This window comes from Phyllostomus discolor, chromosome 3 (genome assembly GCF_004126475.2).
Source record: "Phyllostomus discolor isolate MPI-MPIP mPhyDis1 chromosome 3, mPhyDis1.pri.v3, whole genome shotgun sequence".
In the NCBI taxonomy this organism is placed as follows: domain Eukaryota; kingdom Metazoa; phylum Chordata; class Mammalia; order Chiroptera; family Phyllostomidae; genus Phyllostomus; species Phyllostomus discolor.
Window position 1 is genome coordinate 198,368,617 of NC_040905.2, and position 15,994 is coordinate 198,384,610.

Genomic DNA, 15,994 nt, shown 5'->3' on the forward strand with positions numbered 1-15,994 from the left:
GGCAGCTTATCTTACTGCCTGGCGCTTCCCCAGGGCCAGGAGAGGGCAGTTCAGGGTGAGCCTGGTGGAGGGAGCGCCCGGGCCCCCAGGCAGGCAGCCCATCCCTGCTTAAGCTGCTCTTCACGTCCTGGTGGTGGCAGAAAATCTGCTCCAAAGTGAAGGACAATGGTCCTGCACTGCTTGGGCATGCTCCGCACCACCCCCCCTCGCTGCCCCACAATCCCACACCCCTACCCTGCCTCCAGCTGCCTCTTCCTCTTTCAGGCCCAGCCTCTGATGAGAACAAAGCTGGATTTTAATAATCCCCTCAGCCATCTGCTCAGACTCAACTACGGGGCCCTGCCCACCAGCACCCCTCTCTTCCCTGGGTGACCCAAATCTGGGGGAAGACCAGCCCCCCCATGTCACTCCCTGTCCCACCTGCCCCTCCCCTGGCCTCAGACCCGCCCACAGGAACAAGCAGCTTTCAGCACGAGGCCCCATTGTTTTAGGGGCCAGAAGAGCGTGAAGCAGAGGGGCCAAAGGCTTGTGCGGATGCCCTGAATCCAGGGGCTGAAGGCAGCTGTGGGCAGCTTCTGAGCTGCCTCCTAGAACATAGCTGGGGCCCACCCTGAGGCTCCAGCGCACCCCTTTTAAGTCAGGGTGTCCCATGGTGCCCCCAGAAGCTGGACTGGCTTCCTCAGCGGGGTTGTCAGTGAGCGGTGGATCAGTGAGTGCGGGGGAACACTGGGTTAAATGACTGACTGTACTCTGCACAGATGGGTTTCCCACCGCCTTTAACATGCTAATGGGCTTTATGAATGGGGTGGGGGGGGGAAGGAGTGGAGAGAAAGGAGCGGTTTCCCAACCCCTCTGAATATAGAAATGTCTCTCTTGGCCCCCCCCCCCCCCCCACCTACTACATCCCACCTCCACCAGGGGCTTCTGGACCAACGAGTAGCTGTCCGAACATACACTTTTAGGAAAGCCAGTTTTCTGTTATCCCAATTCTTTCTGGGGTGACTTCTGATCTCCTCAGCCTCCCAGATGCCCCGGATGCTTAGAGGCAGCTGAGATGGGGGACAGAGGCTGCAGGGAGGTGGCACCAGGGCACCGAATGTGTGAGATCATGTGGAGAACAGAGCCCCGGCCCCCGGCCCCACCCAGTCCAGATCCAGGGATGCTCCCAGGCCAGGCCACGGGACTTCCTGGACAGCCTCCCCAGCTGTAGAACCCAGAGCCTGGCTCCGCTAGATGGTGTGGCGTTAGCAGTGGGCTTTGGGGTCGGACTGCGTGGCTCATGCCCCAGCTCGGGCCCCTACTTATTGAGTGATCCTGGGCAAACTGCTTACCCTCCTGTGTCTGAGTCTCCCCCATGGTAAACTCCTTAGGGCAGTGGCCAGTAAACCTCACTTATTACTATTCTTAGTCTCACTGCGGCACCATCGCCCTGCCTGGTCCCTAAACGTCTGTTGCGCAGGGTCTGTTGTTGCGCTTGCCCGGAATGGGGAGGAGGACCCACTTTGGAATCAGGCAGGCCTAGGTTAAAACCCCAACTTGTGATCCATTGCCAGCTGCGCAATGTAGAGCAAACCACTCCACCTGACTGAGCCTCAGTTTTCTCTCGAAAAGAGGATGGAAGGAGGCAACCCTGGCAGTGCACTTGGCCTTGGCCTGGCACCTTCTCCCTGCTCAGCAAAGGCCAGTCTCCTTTCCCTGGGCCCCCACTGTTGCTGACTATCTACCCTGCGTGCCCAGGGCAACATCCCTAGCCTGGCTCCCTCCCTAGGGGGCTCCAAGCAGTGTGAGGGGCTCAGCAGATGGGGAGGGGGGGCGCTCACTCCAGCCAGCTCAGCCTAGAGGAGCAGGAACACACCCACCTCCCTGACACCAGCTCTGAGCAGAAAGCCCCGCCATCGTCTCCCAAGCCTGCAGGGTTGAGCCTGCAGAGCCCCGGACAGGGTGTGAGGCCTGGCTGGAAGCCCTCAGCCCCGTGGGACTGGCCACGCCCCCTCCGCCTGGGCTTCATGTCCTCAGCACGCTGGCACGGTGGGCCCTGCCCTGCTACTCCCCAGGGCGCTGTGAGACTAGGGGTCCAGGAGCACACTGTCCCACTTCTAGAAGGGTCCAGCAAACCTGTGCCCACCCTTCTCTGGAGGAGGACCCACAGACCAAGGAGTCCTTTCCCCGGGAAGTGGGAGTAGGTGAGCTAGCACCAGACTACTCCCAGCCTCTCCCACCTTCACTCCTGATGGTCAATTGCTAGGCCCAGGTGACCACATAGAGGGAGACTCCAGTCCCCACTGGGTTAGGGGAGTTCCCATGAGAGGAGGCACCACGGCTGTCCTCCCACCGTGTCCACCCCTGCCCATGCCTGCACTGCACCTGGCACACGGACACCCAGTCAGCACCTTCCTAGTGACGCTACTAATAACAATAATGGTCCCTGTCTCTAAGGAAGAACTTGCCAGGGGCCAGGTCCGTGCTCTCCCTACACTGTACCAACTCATTTCCTCTACGAGTGAAGGAGGCACAGAAGGGAGGGAGGGAGGAGATGCTTTGAGCTTCTGCTCCTGACCGTGACCTTTGGCAGCCTCTGCCTGTCCTGGGGTCCCAGTTCTCCCATCTGCAAGACAGGGAGCTGTGGACTTGGACCCGATGATCAGTTCCTTGTCCCTAGGACCTTCTAAGGGTCTGCAGTCCTGAGAACGTGGTTTCCGGGAGAGGGTGCCTCACCCAGCCCCTCTACCGTCCTCCCAGCACCTCCAACCCTTCCGCCCCTGAGTCCGGCTCAGCAGTTCAGAGGTGAGAGCAGTTCAGAGCAGTTCAGAGCTGTAGGGAGGCTTAAGATACTGGGGAGAGCCCACTGGCTCCCAGGAGGGAGGGCTGATTAACTCCCTTTTACACATGGCCCCAGGAGGCTGGGGTGGGAAGGGACCTGCCTATGTGTGAGGCCGGTGTGGGGACGCAGGGCACTGCTCCTAGGACAGGGCCCCTTTCTCACCACGACTGCCTCCTGCCTCCGAGCACACTTCAGAGAGGCACCGTGGCGGGGGAGGGGTCCTGGGGCGTGTCAGGGGCAGGCTCATGTGGGGGGCCCATGAGGGGAGGCCAGGGAGAGGGAGGGTCTACCTCTCTGCAGCTCAGCTCCCACCCGTCCTCCACTGCTACTTGATGGGGCAAGAGCGGGGAGGAGGAGGGCAGGAAACCACAGGGGCTGCCACAGGTCTCACTTCCTGCCTCACACCAGAAAAGGGGAAGGTCTCACGGCTTCCTCCCAAGTTGGGGTGGGGGCTGGGCAGGATGGCGGCCAGCTCCGTTTGGGTGGGTGCATTTCTCCCTCCATGCTCTCCTGCCACACGCGTGGCACTCACTCAGCACTCAGTCAGGGGATGAGGGCAGAGGCTATGGCCAACGGTGGGGAAGAAGAAAAAGTCACGACCCCAGAAGGATCAGGTGGGGAAACAAACACCCACAGGGCGGGGGTGGGGGGACTAACAAGAAATTCTGTGCTTCCTCCTTGGGGTTCAGAGAGCCCAAGTAACTGCCTTAAGGTCACACAGCTGACCTGCAATGGATTTAGGAATCAAGCCCAGGTGATCTTAACCTAGACCTCATCCAGGAAACAGCTTCTGGTGGCATCCCTAGGATTCTAGGATTCAAGGACATCCAAGCTCATCAACGACACAGGCCGCTGAGCCTGAAGACTGCTGGCCAAGGTCACAGAATGAGTGACCTTGTGGTAGAACAAGAAAGGACTGGGTTCCACCATCCCTACAAGGCAGGTGCCAGGAGGCAAGAAGCAATGGCCCTGCCGTAGACTTTGAAAAAGTGTCACCTGCGAGGAGCCAGGGCCCATCCCTCCAGCCCACTCGGGCCGGGTACCTTGGCTCCCAGGCGCAGCTGGTCGATGGTGTTCTCAGCCTCAGCGTACTTGGTGAGGAGCTTGTGGTAGTCCTCCTGCAGGAAAAAGACAGCACGGTGGTCACCTGCCCAGGCTCCTCGCTGCGAGGCCTCTCACAGGGAACCTCCCCCGCGGCAGGGACTCCTGGGTCCCTCAAAGTGAAAAACCTCCAGAGCTGGGACCTGAGAGACCCTTTCAGGCTCACGTGTAATGCGGACCCCCGTGGCCAAATTCTGGAGTGTCCGAGGCAGCAGGACAACTCACTCACCAGCCCTTCCACCGTCCCCAGCAATGGGTCGGGGGGCAGGGCCTTGGGGCTGCTCTACCGCCACGTGCAACCCCACCGCAGAGGACCGCAACTCCTCGAGTCCAGATTCCCTGCCGCCCGTCTGTGGGATCCGTGTGTGAGGCCCACGTCTGTCTTCCCCGCCGCCCTGTTTGCTGCTTGAATAGTATGTGCTTTGTGAGTGCGCTTTGACAGATGAATGAATGAGTGATCACGGGCCCCCTTGGTAGAAAAATAGAAGACCTGAAAACAACAGTGGCGTCTACTCAGAGTCACTGCCTACCTTAAACAACACTGAAGAGCTTCATTAAAATGAGGGAGGAAAGCAACAACAAACATCACCAGTTACCTCTGAAGGATGCCAGGGAAGTGACGCATAGTTCTGAAAACCGGTAGCTAGGCCAGAATCCTGCATTTCTCCTGTCTTCCCCATGTGAACTAGACCTTGGCGACCAAATAGTGGATGAGGGGAACGTTTTACTCTGCAGATAATCCCCATCAGATGAACGCAAAAGGAATGACAGCATGAGGATACTACCATTTGTCGCCCCAAACGCAGGACTGGGCCAAGGAAGTGGCCACCAGCATCCGCTCACACCACAGTTGAGGTCAGCAGGTGTCCTCTGCCTCCTGAGGGGGCCACCCAGGATGTGCTGTTACCCCAAACTCCCTAACCCCCTGCCTGTGTGGTGCTCGTGGTCTGGAGGGGAAACACACAGGTGATGACAACCAGAAAAGCCCTCCAGCTCTAAAGTGACCACGTGCAGGACAGAGGGGCACAGGAAGAGACACCGTGACTGTGTGCAGGACAGAGCTGGCTCCTTAACAAATGCATTACAAGGAAGAAAGAAATTTGAAAAGGAAGAAATAAAAGAAGGAGAGGAAAAGAAAAAGAAAGGAAAAAAAGGGAGGGGCTCGAAAGACCCAATGGCGAAATGCCATGTACGAGCTGTGTTTGGATCGAATTTGAACCCACTGAGACAAACAAGCCAGTTACAGGACACACAGAGAGATCTGAACACTGGCTGGACATTGGATAATATTAAGGAATTGATGCCAACTTTAGGGAGGATAACGGTTGTGTGGTTATGTTTAAGGCAGAATTCTTATCTGTCGATGTGCACACTAAAATATCTTTGAATCAAATGATCTGATGCTTGAAAACGACTCCAGCAGGGTGGGCGGGGCGAGGGGTGAGCCACGGATGGAAGCTGGGTGATGGAGATTGTGTATGTGTATGTTTCAAATTTTTTCATAGCAGAAGCTCAAAACAAACCAACATGGACTATCCTGGCAGTATGGGTGTGCTCACCTCTCTCTCTGAGCAAAGGGCTTGGGGCTATCTTCATGGCTGGGGGTATAACCTCTTCACCAGCAGGGGGCTCCTGGCCTGGCCCAAGGCCCCCATCCTTACCAGCCTCCAGCCCTCCCGGGCCAGCGAGTGCCTTGGCGACATGCCCATAGAGATGAGTGTGGCTTACCTGGAGCTGATGGACCAGCTTGGTGGCTTGTTCAGGCGTCTGAAATTCTTGGGGCACCCCCGTGAATGGGTGGGTAGGAGGCGGGTGCTTTCCCGAGCAGGCTTCTTCACTGCTCAGCAGCACCTCCCGCACAATCTCGGCGGGCGACTTGAAGATGAGGGGTCTGCCAGGGTCCCGAGGCTGCTTGCTGCGGCTCCTGGCCTTGGGCGGGTGGTAACTCTCATCTTTGGGGAATCTTACCCGGGGTGCCACCTTGGAGAAGTCAGGGAGCGGGTAGTTCAGCCGCCCCCGGCCGTACTTGGGGGCATCCGAAGATGAGTGGCCAGCCACAGTGGCTCCCTCCCTGGGTGGCGGCCTGTCCTGCCGGGCAGGCCCAGGCCGAGGGTTCGGGGGGCTGACGGAGCCGGTGAATCGGGAAGGGAGCGCCTTAGGTGATGTCCGTGTCCGCTTCCAGGCTTGGTCCCCCGGCCGAGGGCAGGAGAGGCTGGGAGTCTCTCTCCTCCATCTGTCTTCAGGACACTGGAGGCTGTGGGCTGGGGGTGCTGAGGAGTCCTGGAATTCCGAGGGGGTTGCCAGAGCAACGCTCCCTCCAGTTCTGCCGTCTGAACTGAGGAGGCGGTGACGGGGGCTCTGTGGCAGGGCTTCGGCCAGGGCAGTGGGCTGGGGGCCGTCGGTCTCTCCTTCCCAGGTAGAATCAAGGCTGTCACTGGGGTGGCCGAGGCTCACAGTCCCACTGCTCCAGGACCTGGCAGAGCTGAGGTCAACAGTTGGGTTGACCTCAGAATGTTCTGGAAGTCTGTCTCCGCTGGCTTGTTTGCCAGAAGCCACCCAGCCCGTGGCCCGATCCCACCCCAGAGCCGCGGGGCTGGTGTTTCCATTGTCCCCAGAGCAGAGACCAGTCTCGGACCCCAACCCTGGGGGGCTCCCTCCAGCCTCTTCAGCCTCAGGCTCTCCAAGGGCCACATCGGGCTCCTCTACGGTCATGTCCAGTGCAGGATCCTGCTGGGGGAGCCAGCTGAGAGGCAAGTTGGAACTTTCTGGGCTGTCCACATGCTCTGCTTCAAACTCTGGAAAGAGAGTCCATCGCTTAGCATGTGTCGGGTCTGGACTGACTGTGGAATGTTGCCTAAGTCACTGCACCCCTCTGGGCGCTCGTTTCCTCATCTCATCGCCGTAAGATTCCCAGTAAGGCCCAGTCTACATGGCCAAGTGCTTCCCTAACCTCCTCTGGTTGCCTCCAAGGTCCTCCACACTCAACCCCCAAAGCTGGTTATCCCCCCTCCCTGTGTTTCCCTCCCAGCAAATGGCAATACCATCCCACCCAGTTGCACAAGCCAGAAACCTGGGAGGTGTCCTTACCCCCTCACCCCCAGAATCCTGCCTGTCACCAAGACCTCCTACAGCTGTCAAACTCACCTACCGCCCTGCAGTCCAACACTACCACCTTTGCCCAAGATGACATTCTCTCTCACCTGGGAGCACTGCTGTAGCCACCTAATCATCTCCTCAATCCTCGCCCTCACCCACCATCTGAACACTCATCGATATCTTCCTGCTGTTCCCAGCATAGAGCTGAACCTTTAATATAGTCCTGAGGTCCCTGCCTCTAGATCCCATTAGCTCTCCTGGTCCATCTCTCTCCAGGGTCCCCCTCAGTCTCTCCTGGCTCCAGTCACACCCCATGCTCTCCCGCCACAGGGCCTTTGCACATGCCGGTCCCTCTGCCAGGGTCCTTTTTACCTCCCTTGGCCTAGCTGCCTATTTGTCCTTCAGACACTAGCTCAGCCTTGACAAGAAGTTTTCTCACACCTCCCTCACTAGGGCAAATTCTCCCTCAATACGTTTTCAGAAGACCAAATACCTTTACTTTGAAATACTTATCACAGCGGCAGTTTTCCACTTGCTTATGTGATTGTGTCATTAATATCCCCACCCCCCACTAGACTGCGAGTTCCATGAGCATAAGGATACCCTCTGTTTTCATTTACTATCGTGTCTGCAGAGCAGGTGCTCAATCCTTGTTAACTGAGTGGGAAGAAGAAAAGAAAGGGAGGGAGGGCAATAACATAGGCAAAGCTCCCAGAAAATGGGTAGTCATTGTAATTATTACATAGTAGGTGCTCAAGAACTATTCATCCATCCATCCACCCAGCCACTCACTCACCCATCCATTACCCTCCCATTCATTCATCTATTCGCCTACCCATCACCCATGGAGTCGATGTTTATTGAGCACCTACTCTGTCCTAGGTCCTATGTAAGTCTTTGGGACAGACCCAGAACGTCATGAGACACAGCCTGCACAGTGCCAAGTGCAGACTCTCTGCTCTGGCCAGGTGCACCTTTGTCATTAACTCGTGTATCACCCTCTGCTCCTCCCCTCCACTCTCTCTCCTACCCTTGAAATCTATATCCTCCAACTCCTTAAAATCTCCTTCAGCAAGTCTCTCTTGTTTACAGTGGCATGCTCGAAGTCCAGGGAGGTTAGGCATCTTGGCCAAAGACCACACAGTGGTTCCCTGCAAGCCTGGACCTGACACCCAGGTCCCAGCCATGTAGGCGAGTCAGTGTCTGCCCCTGGGGTTCATGCAGTGAGATGAAGGGAGGAGGCTTTGGAGCCGGGGAGCCCTGGGTTCGATCCTGGTCCCTCTGATCCTTCACTGGGGGCCGTGGACAAGTAGCCGACCTCTGTGGCAGTCCTTACTGAGACCAGAGGCTAGTCCCTCCTACCTGGCAGCCGGTGTTGAGGAGGGAAGGAGACAGGTCCCGCCAGCCCTGCCCGGGGCACACAGTAAGGGGACAGGACATGGCAGCAGCTGTTACATCATAGCAGGGGGTTACCATGTGACCTCAGGAAGAGATGCCTCTGCCCTCTTTTCTCTCAGTGTGCCCCAGTCACCGTTCCCTGAGGGGGAGCTCACAGCAGTTCCTCATAGCTCCGGGCAGATCCAGCATGAAGGCTTTGAGTCACGGCACAAAAAATCTGCAGAACCCTAAGATGGAATGTTCCCTTCCTACTCTGAGTGCACCAGGCACCATGCATCAAGCTCTTACTATCCCCAGAGGCATCCTGACTCCCAACTCACAGATGGGGAGACCAAGACTCAGAGAGAAGAAGGAGGTTGCCAACCAAACTAGCAAGTTGGTCTAAGTTGGTCTCAGTGCAAAGGGAGCAGTTATTTTAGAAAAGAAGGAATGCCAACATTCCCATTGCTCAGTGGGGTTTTGCAAAGTCTTAACAATGGCTTAACCCCCGGACCAGGCAATTTCCACGACCAAGGCTATCATTAAATCAATTGTGCAAAGATGTGCTATCAACTTCCACCTCTGCATTGTTTGTGGTAGCAAAAACTAGAAACTACCTAAATGCACAGCAGGGAGAGAATGGCCCAGCAAATGTCAGAATATCCACACCGTGCAATTCCTAGTCAGGCATCAGGACTGGTGGAAGAATATCTGATGAGCTGGGACATTGCTCCCGTCTGTAAGTCACAAAAAAGCAGCTCACGATATAGTTTGTAAAACACTGCTCCACAGTCATACTGTTGTGGTATATACACGTACGGAAGAGTTATCTGGATGAGTCCTTTTTCATTTTTCCTGTTTGCTTAGATTGCACTGATATTTTTGCAATGAACAGTAATATTTAAGTAATTTAAACTTGTAAAATTTTTAAATTATAGACTTCATAGAATTTAATTTAAAGATTTTCTAAAATTCCCTCCCACCCCCGGCCTCCGGCCAGAAGGTAGGATGATTGGGGGACTGCAGGGTGAGGTTGGGAGAGGAAGTCTCACCTTCTTCTGCAGACCCTCCTGAGTCGGAAGCCGGGTGCCCATCAGGCTGCGGCTCCAAGTGCCACTCCAGTGGCTGCAGGTGCTGCTGGGCCAGACGGAAGTCCTCGAGGAGCTCGGGGCTGGTGGCGGTGGGGAAGGGCCCTTCTTCTGCCCAGCCGTGTGGCACGCTCCCAACAGCATCCTTTTCCTCCTCGGTCCAGGCCCAGCGCCGCCGCCGGGGCCCCTTCCCCAGGCCGGGCTCAGCCCAGTGGACTTCAGTCCCCGAGCTGGCCATGGGGCCTGGCCTGAGCTTCACTTGGGCCACCCCATCTTCCGAAGATGGAGCTGCCACTACGGGCATCAGTCACCGCCAGCTCCTCTCAGCAGCAGCTGCCATCCTGCCGGAGGCCTCCTGGGGACACAATCAGGGGATGGCATTAGTCCTCGAGTCCCCTCCTTCCTTCTGAACAGGAAGTTACCAGCAGGCACTTCGGAAGCAGACAGCCTTGGTTCAGCTCCTGGCTCCATCCCCCTGAAGCTGTGTGGCCATGGACAAACTGGGATAATAATTCCTCTCTTCCTCAAGAGTTGTGTAAAACGACTTGAGATACAGGATAAGGAGCCCGGTGGCCAGCACCCTGGAGGGTGTGGGATGCGTGCTAGCTATTGTTACCGGGTGCCAAGCTCGGGGCCTGGGTGCAGGGCACAGGCCAGAGCCTAGGGGAGGGAGGAAGGCAGGGGTTTGGTGCAGGCCTGGGAAGTCAGGGAAGGCCCCGTTTAGAAGCTGCTGCTCCTGGAAACCTTTCCTGTCCACCCACCCCACCACGGCCCCCACCGTAAGAATTCGAATCGGGAGTAGGGGGATGGTGCAAAGAGCATTCCAGGACCCAAAATAATTGAAAACAGGTACTCAGACAAACACAGGCACACAGGCGTTCATGGCGGCTCTGCCCACAACGCAGCCCAAACGTCGTCAGCCAGGATTAAAAACAATTTGTGGCATAAACACATAATGCTATACTAATCAGCCATAAAGAGGAATGAAGTGCTGACATATACCGCAACACGGGGGGACCTGGGAACAGCCTGCCGTGTGAGACAAGCCAGGCGCGGAAGGTCACACGCAGTGTGAGTGTCCCGACGTGAAACATCCAGAATCGGTCATGCACGAGAGAGGAAGCAGCCTGGTGGTTATCGGCGGCTGGGGGGCAGGCGCCTGGGCAGTGACTACTTAAGGGGCCCAGGTTTTGGGGGGGCTGAGGAAAACGTTTTGGAACCAGAGAGAGGTGGTGGCTGCACAACATTGGGAATATGCCACAAGCCACCGATCTGTTCACTTTAAAATGGTTAATGTTTTGTTATGTATCACCTCAATTTTTAAGAAGGCATTCCAGGCAGGGGGCAGGCAGTTCCAAAGGCCTAGAGGTGGGAGAGTGACTGGTAGTGGTTTCCTGAAGGCTGTGGTGTTGGAGGTGGGGTGATGGGACGGCAGGGAGTGTGGGCAAGGAGAGGTGGTGGCCAGGGCCAGGAGGGCCTCTCAGGTCCTGCTCCGGCCTTGGGAGAGCATCCCAGACCCAGGAGAGCACAGGGAGGTGTGGCTTAGACGCTCCCCTCTGGCTGCTCCAGGAGAATGAAGCAGAAGCGTGGTGGGGGGGGGGGGGGGGGAGCAGTGTGCCTCGCTCCTCCCCACCTGCCTTCTTTCCTTCTTTTTCCTTCTTTCCCTCTTCCTCCTCTCCTTCTCAACTCCTTTCCCTGCCCTCCTGGTAAGGCCAACACCCCCCAGGAGCCACCTCTGTGCCAAGCACCACACAGAGTCCTGGAAAGAGAGCTGAGCCCTGGCCAGGTAGCTCAGTTGGTCAGAGCATCATCCCGATAGGATACACCAAGAATGCAGGTTTGATTCCCAGTCCGGGCACACACAAGAATCAACCAATGAACGCATAAGTAAGTGGGACAACAAATAGAAGTTTGAAAAAAGAAAAAAGAAAGAAACACAGGGTTGATGGCAGCAGGCACGGCCTCACCCAAGGGGCTCGGCAAGGCCTCCGGGCCTCGCTCTGCAGGCGGGCAGACTGAGGCCCAGCCGCACACCAGCCAGGACAAGGCTGGGGTGAAAGGTCACCGTGCAGGGGAAACAATTGAGCACGAATAACGCCAGGCCTCCTGGGACAAATAGGTCTGTGTTTGTTTCTGCAGCCTCGTGAGCACTTGGGTCTTGGTCAGAGTCGGCTTGGTACAGCTGAGAAAAGTCAGCAGGCAACTATTTCTGGAGAGAAAGCTCCCCAGGGAACGTGCAGCCTGAGAAAGGCTGCAGCCTTCTCAAGTGCTGGGGTCGGGACAGGGAATAACCTTCCCCGTCTCCGGCTGCAACCCCTGCTCCCTGGGACAGGGGCTCCAGGGCCTCGCTGTCTCCCGGCCTCGATCTACGCCCCCGCCCGAGAATGTCCTCCAGATGGTCCCACCACGTATGCTCTACCTTCTCTTGCCAGCCTCGGCCAGAAGCTTCACCTGTGTGTTTTCAAACAGTGAGTGGGTCACAGAAAACGATTTTTCAGATGAGAAAACTGAAGCTCAACATGGAAGAGCAACTGGGCCAAGATCACCCAGCTGCTTAGGGACAGAACAAGATTTGGAAGAGTTTTGGCCCAGTGGTCTCCCCCCAGAGTTTTTTTAAAATCACACAGCGCATTGATAAAGACAGGTATTTGCTTGCATCCCCACTCTACGGGGTGAGGCAAAGGTAGGTTTACAGTTGTGAGTACGCAAAATGGTTTATTCTTGTGTTACTTATTTTCCAGATGAACAACTGTAAGCCTACTTTTGCCCCATTCTGTGTATTTCTTATACACATGTATTAGACATATGTATTCTCATGCCAACACACTACATGTATTAGAAAAAATATTTCAAAAATAAATTTTAAAAAAGGTGCAGTAGAAAATAAATATTTTAAAGAGACATTCTAATCCTTTGTCTTATACCCTCAGGTGGGCCTGTACCCCTCTTGGAAATTCTTGCCAGTGGGCCTTAAACTTGAGTGCTCTTAAGAATCCTCTAAGAATGGCCCTGGCTGGTGTGGCTCAGTGGATTGATTGCCGGCCTGCGATCCGAAGGGTCGCTGGTTCGATTCCCAGTCCGGGCACATGCCTGGGTTACAGGCCAGGTTCCCAGTGTGGGGTGCAGGAGAGGTAACCACACATTGATGTTTCTCTCCCTCTTTCTCCTTCCCTTCCCCCTCTCTAAAAATAAATAAAAAACATCTTTAAAAAGAATCCTCTAAGAATCGAAGACTCACAGGTTGACCCAAAGAGAGCCAAACTTGGTGGCCCCGGGGGGCGGGGCCCAGGAGTCTGCATTTGAACCGGCACCCCGAGCAAGGCCAGCCCTCTAGGCTGACTAGACCTTCCCACTGCTGCTTCTTCGGCAGGTGTAACGGGTGCTGAGCGCCGTTGTTTTTCTATTTCTGAAACCTCTGCCCAAGGAAGGGGCTGGGGAGGCGTGTGGTTTTTTGACTTTTTAAAGGGCTTTTTCTAGCCACGCCACCGAGCAGCCTGCCCAATCACAGAGGCCTCTGGGGCGCGAAGAGGAACATCCTGTCTCTCGGGATGACTCAGTCCGCTCAGAAATCTCGCTGTGCCCAGGGCAGGCCGCGCGTCAGAGGCAGCTGCGGTCACTGGCCGAGCTCTGCACAGGCGCCCCAGGCCCCGAAACCTGCGAGCCTCTCCCGCGCTGGGACTCCGTGTCCCACGTGAGCCCCAGCCCTTGGTGCCATGGAGCTCAGGACAGGCCAGTCAGCCACACACACAAGCGCCGACCACAGGCCAGCCTCAGGCTGGACGAGGACATGGGCTCACAGGCTGCTGTGAGAGAAAAGCAGGCTGGACACCAGAGACTAGGTTCCGGCCTGGGGGCTGCTGCTGCACAGTGACCCGCCAGGCTGGTGTGCCTCGCTGCATGGTGGACGAGACACCGCCTGCTCCTGCCATAGCCACGTGAGGTCTTCCCTCGAGGGCGGGCTGGGGGGTGGCTAAATGAACTTTGGGGTTCCTGGTTGTCATCGGCTTTGGAGGGCAACAGCCTCAGGACGGCGAAGCCCCCTTCTGGGACCCCATTTCATAGTAACAAACATATAGATAGAGCAAATTAACTTATAAGTTAACTTAAAAAAATTGTGACCTCCTACTGTGTGCCAAGCACTACATTAGACACAGAAATGAGTACAGAAATACAGAAATAAGTAAAAGTGTTCCAAATGAAGGCAAAAGGTCCCAGGGGGCCAGGGGACAACACAGAAGAGTAATTGAAGAAGTATTAAGTTGACAAAGAGGATCTGGGGGAAGAAGATGCGGGAAGGACATCCCAGGCAAAGGGAACAGCATAGGCAAAGGCACAGAGGTCTGAAAGTACAAACAGAACTTGATGGAAAGCTATGGGCAGAGGTCCTTGGATGGCAGCCAAAGGCAGGCTTGCTCTGGTCAGCCTCCATGAGCTGGGGCCTGAATCCAGGAAAGTCCCATCAGCACGAAGTCCCTTCCAGGGCTAAGCTGCTGGGTGCTAGTCCCTGCCAGCCCTGGAGAAACTAACCCCACAAGGCAACACCAATCTCTACCCTCTCCTTTTGTATATCTCCCCCACACCCCCCCGCAGCACTCCTGCCCGTGGTTCTCTGAAGGGTGTATGAGACCCTTGTGGTTTCTCTCTCCAGTGCCCGAGTGGGCCAGCTACCCCCACTCAGAGGCTTCTCTGCCCTCTCAGCCACTCCCAACCTGAGCACACTTCCCTTTATGTCTCCATCTCCCTGGTTCTCCTCTGCCACCTGCAGCCACGCAGCCCGCCTCCACCTCCCCATGCCTTCTGAAGCCCCTTCCCATCCAGCTAGGGCTGACCTGGATGCTGCCCCCTGCCCCCACCCTGACTCTGACATCTCCCAGATGCAAAATGGAGCAAAAGAGAGGAGGCAGGCTCTCACGAGACCTCGCAGCCAGGAAGTGCGGCCCGAGGATTCAAACCCAGGGCCCGAGGCTCTGAAACCAAGTCCATCACACGTGCAGGGTAGCAGGGCAGGAGGAAGGGGAAAGAAGGCCTTCTATATCAAGTGGCTGGGCTCCTCCAAAAAGGCTGGGCTGTTGGGGTAGGAGCCCTAAACTTGGCCTCCCTCTCTGACCAGCTGGCAGGGCACAGACCTGCTGTCCTCAAGGGGTTCTGGCCAGCTGCATAGAAACGACACCCATGGGGAAGCACCAGGCACCCTCCATTCCAGATGTACCCCCTCCAGCCCCCGGCTCTCCCCAGCAGCAGCAGAGGCCCTGGGGAAAGAGGGAAGGTGCATTGGCTGATGTGAACTCCAGTCCCCCCAGTCTGAAGAGCTGGGCTGGGTCTATTGGACCATCCTTGACTCCTCTCCCTGCCCTTATGTGGCAGAAGGGGCCACTCTTTCAAGCGGACCCTCTGTTGCCTCCTGGCCTGCTCCTCATTCGTACATTATGTCTGAGGTCCCTTTGCAGACCATGGGGCTGACTTTCCATGTGCAGATGAGGACACTCCAAACACAGAGAAGGACCAGAGCTCATCCAAGTTCACAGAGATCAGAGTCAGAGCTCGGACTGGAATCCAGCATCTCGAGGCTTGAGGAAATCCCCCTAAAGTCCACCCTTTCCCGGGTGTGGGGGCCGGGCTCCCCTCAGCCGGGAGAGAAGTGACACAGCTGTCGCAGCAGCTGCAACTTCCTGGCTGGGCTGGGCTGGTCCAGCCTCCCTGGACTGTCCCAGAGAGTCTGTGACTGGCCCGTCCAGAGGGAAGGCGGCTTCCCTGCCCTCCTCCAGTCCCTTACCTCTCTCGGGTTTCACCATCCCGCCGGCCCCGGCTCAGAGGACCTGCATGTGAGGTCTTTGTTCCAAACCTGGGGAGCCCCCTGCCTCCATGGCGCCCTGGCCCGCCTCCAGGCTGCTCTGCCAGCCCGAGCTGCTGCTCACAGACAAGCATCGCTCCCCACCTCTCCCCGCCCCTGCTGCGGCTGAGGCCGCCTCGCCTAGGCAGGAAGCGCCCAGCCTGATTTCCTACAAGTGTTTGTCAGAAGGAGGGGGGTTTGTCTGAGTGCAGCATGAGAGTGAGCAGGAGGAGCTTAACCCCTTGCAGGCCCTCTGCGGGTCTGTTCTGTCCAGGAAAGGACTCACGGAAACTCCCCATGTCAAGGCTTGGGACCATCACAGCCAAAATACAGATTGAGGAGACTAAAGCCCAGAGAAGGTCAGAGACTTGGCCAAGGTCACTCAGCATGCAGAGCCTGGAAGGAGGCCTCCAGCAGCTTGAACCACCTAGGAGCTTTTTCCATAGCGCCAAGGCCCCCTCTCTCACTAGGCCTCAGTGTCCAGCTACACAATGGAAGTGCAGACTGGATGTTTGCTAGGCACCCTTTCAGCTCTGATTCTCCATCCTGTCTGCCAATAGGCAGCACAACATCCTAGTGAGGCTGCAATGATTCCTGCCATCCCACCCACTGTCCTTGCCCCAAGCAGGGCCTGTAGCTATAGTAGGATTTTCTAGGTAGCTCAGAGATAGGGAACTAGCC

At 56.6% G+C, this 15,994-nt stretch overlaps 1 protein-coding gene across 4 annotated transcripts in view; it reads right to left on the minus strand.

Annotated features, from left to right (window-relative positions):
• The window catches only part of AKNA (AT-hook transcription factor), a 52,325-nt gene that overhangs the window by 27,673 nt on the left and 8,658 nt on the right, over window positions 1–15,994 (minus strand). The window contains exons 1-4 of one of the 4 annotated variants that reach the window (XM_036022116.1): window positions 15,257–15,429; window positions 9,448–9,835; window positions 5,651–6,717; window positions 3,865–3,939 (exon numbers count right to left, since the gene is read on the minus strand). In XM_036022116.1, the coding sequence (XP_035878009.1) occupies window positions 3,865–3,939; window positions 5,651–6,717; window positions 9,448–9,787 (1,482 nt within the window). In that variant the 5' untranslated portion in view covers window positions 9,788–9,835; window positions 15,257–15,429. Of the gene's footprint in view, window positions 1–3,864; window positions 3,940–5,650; window positions 6,718–9,447; window positions 9,839–15,256; window positions 15,430–15,994 lie in introns of those variants that run through there. The other 3 variants (XM_028521746.2, XM_036022118.1, XM_036022117.1) reach the window with 3 other exon arrangements.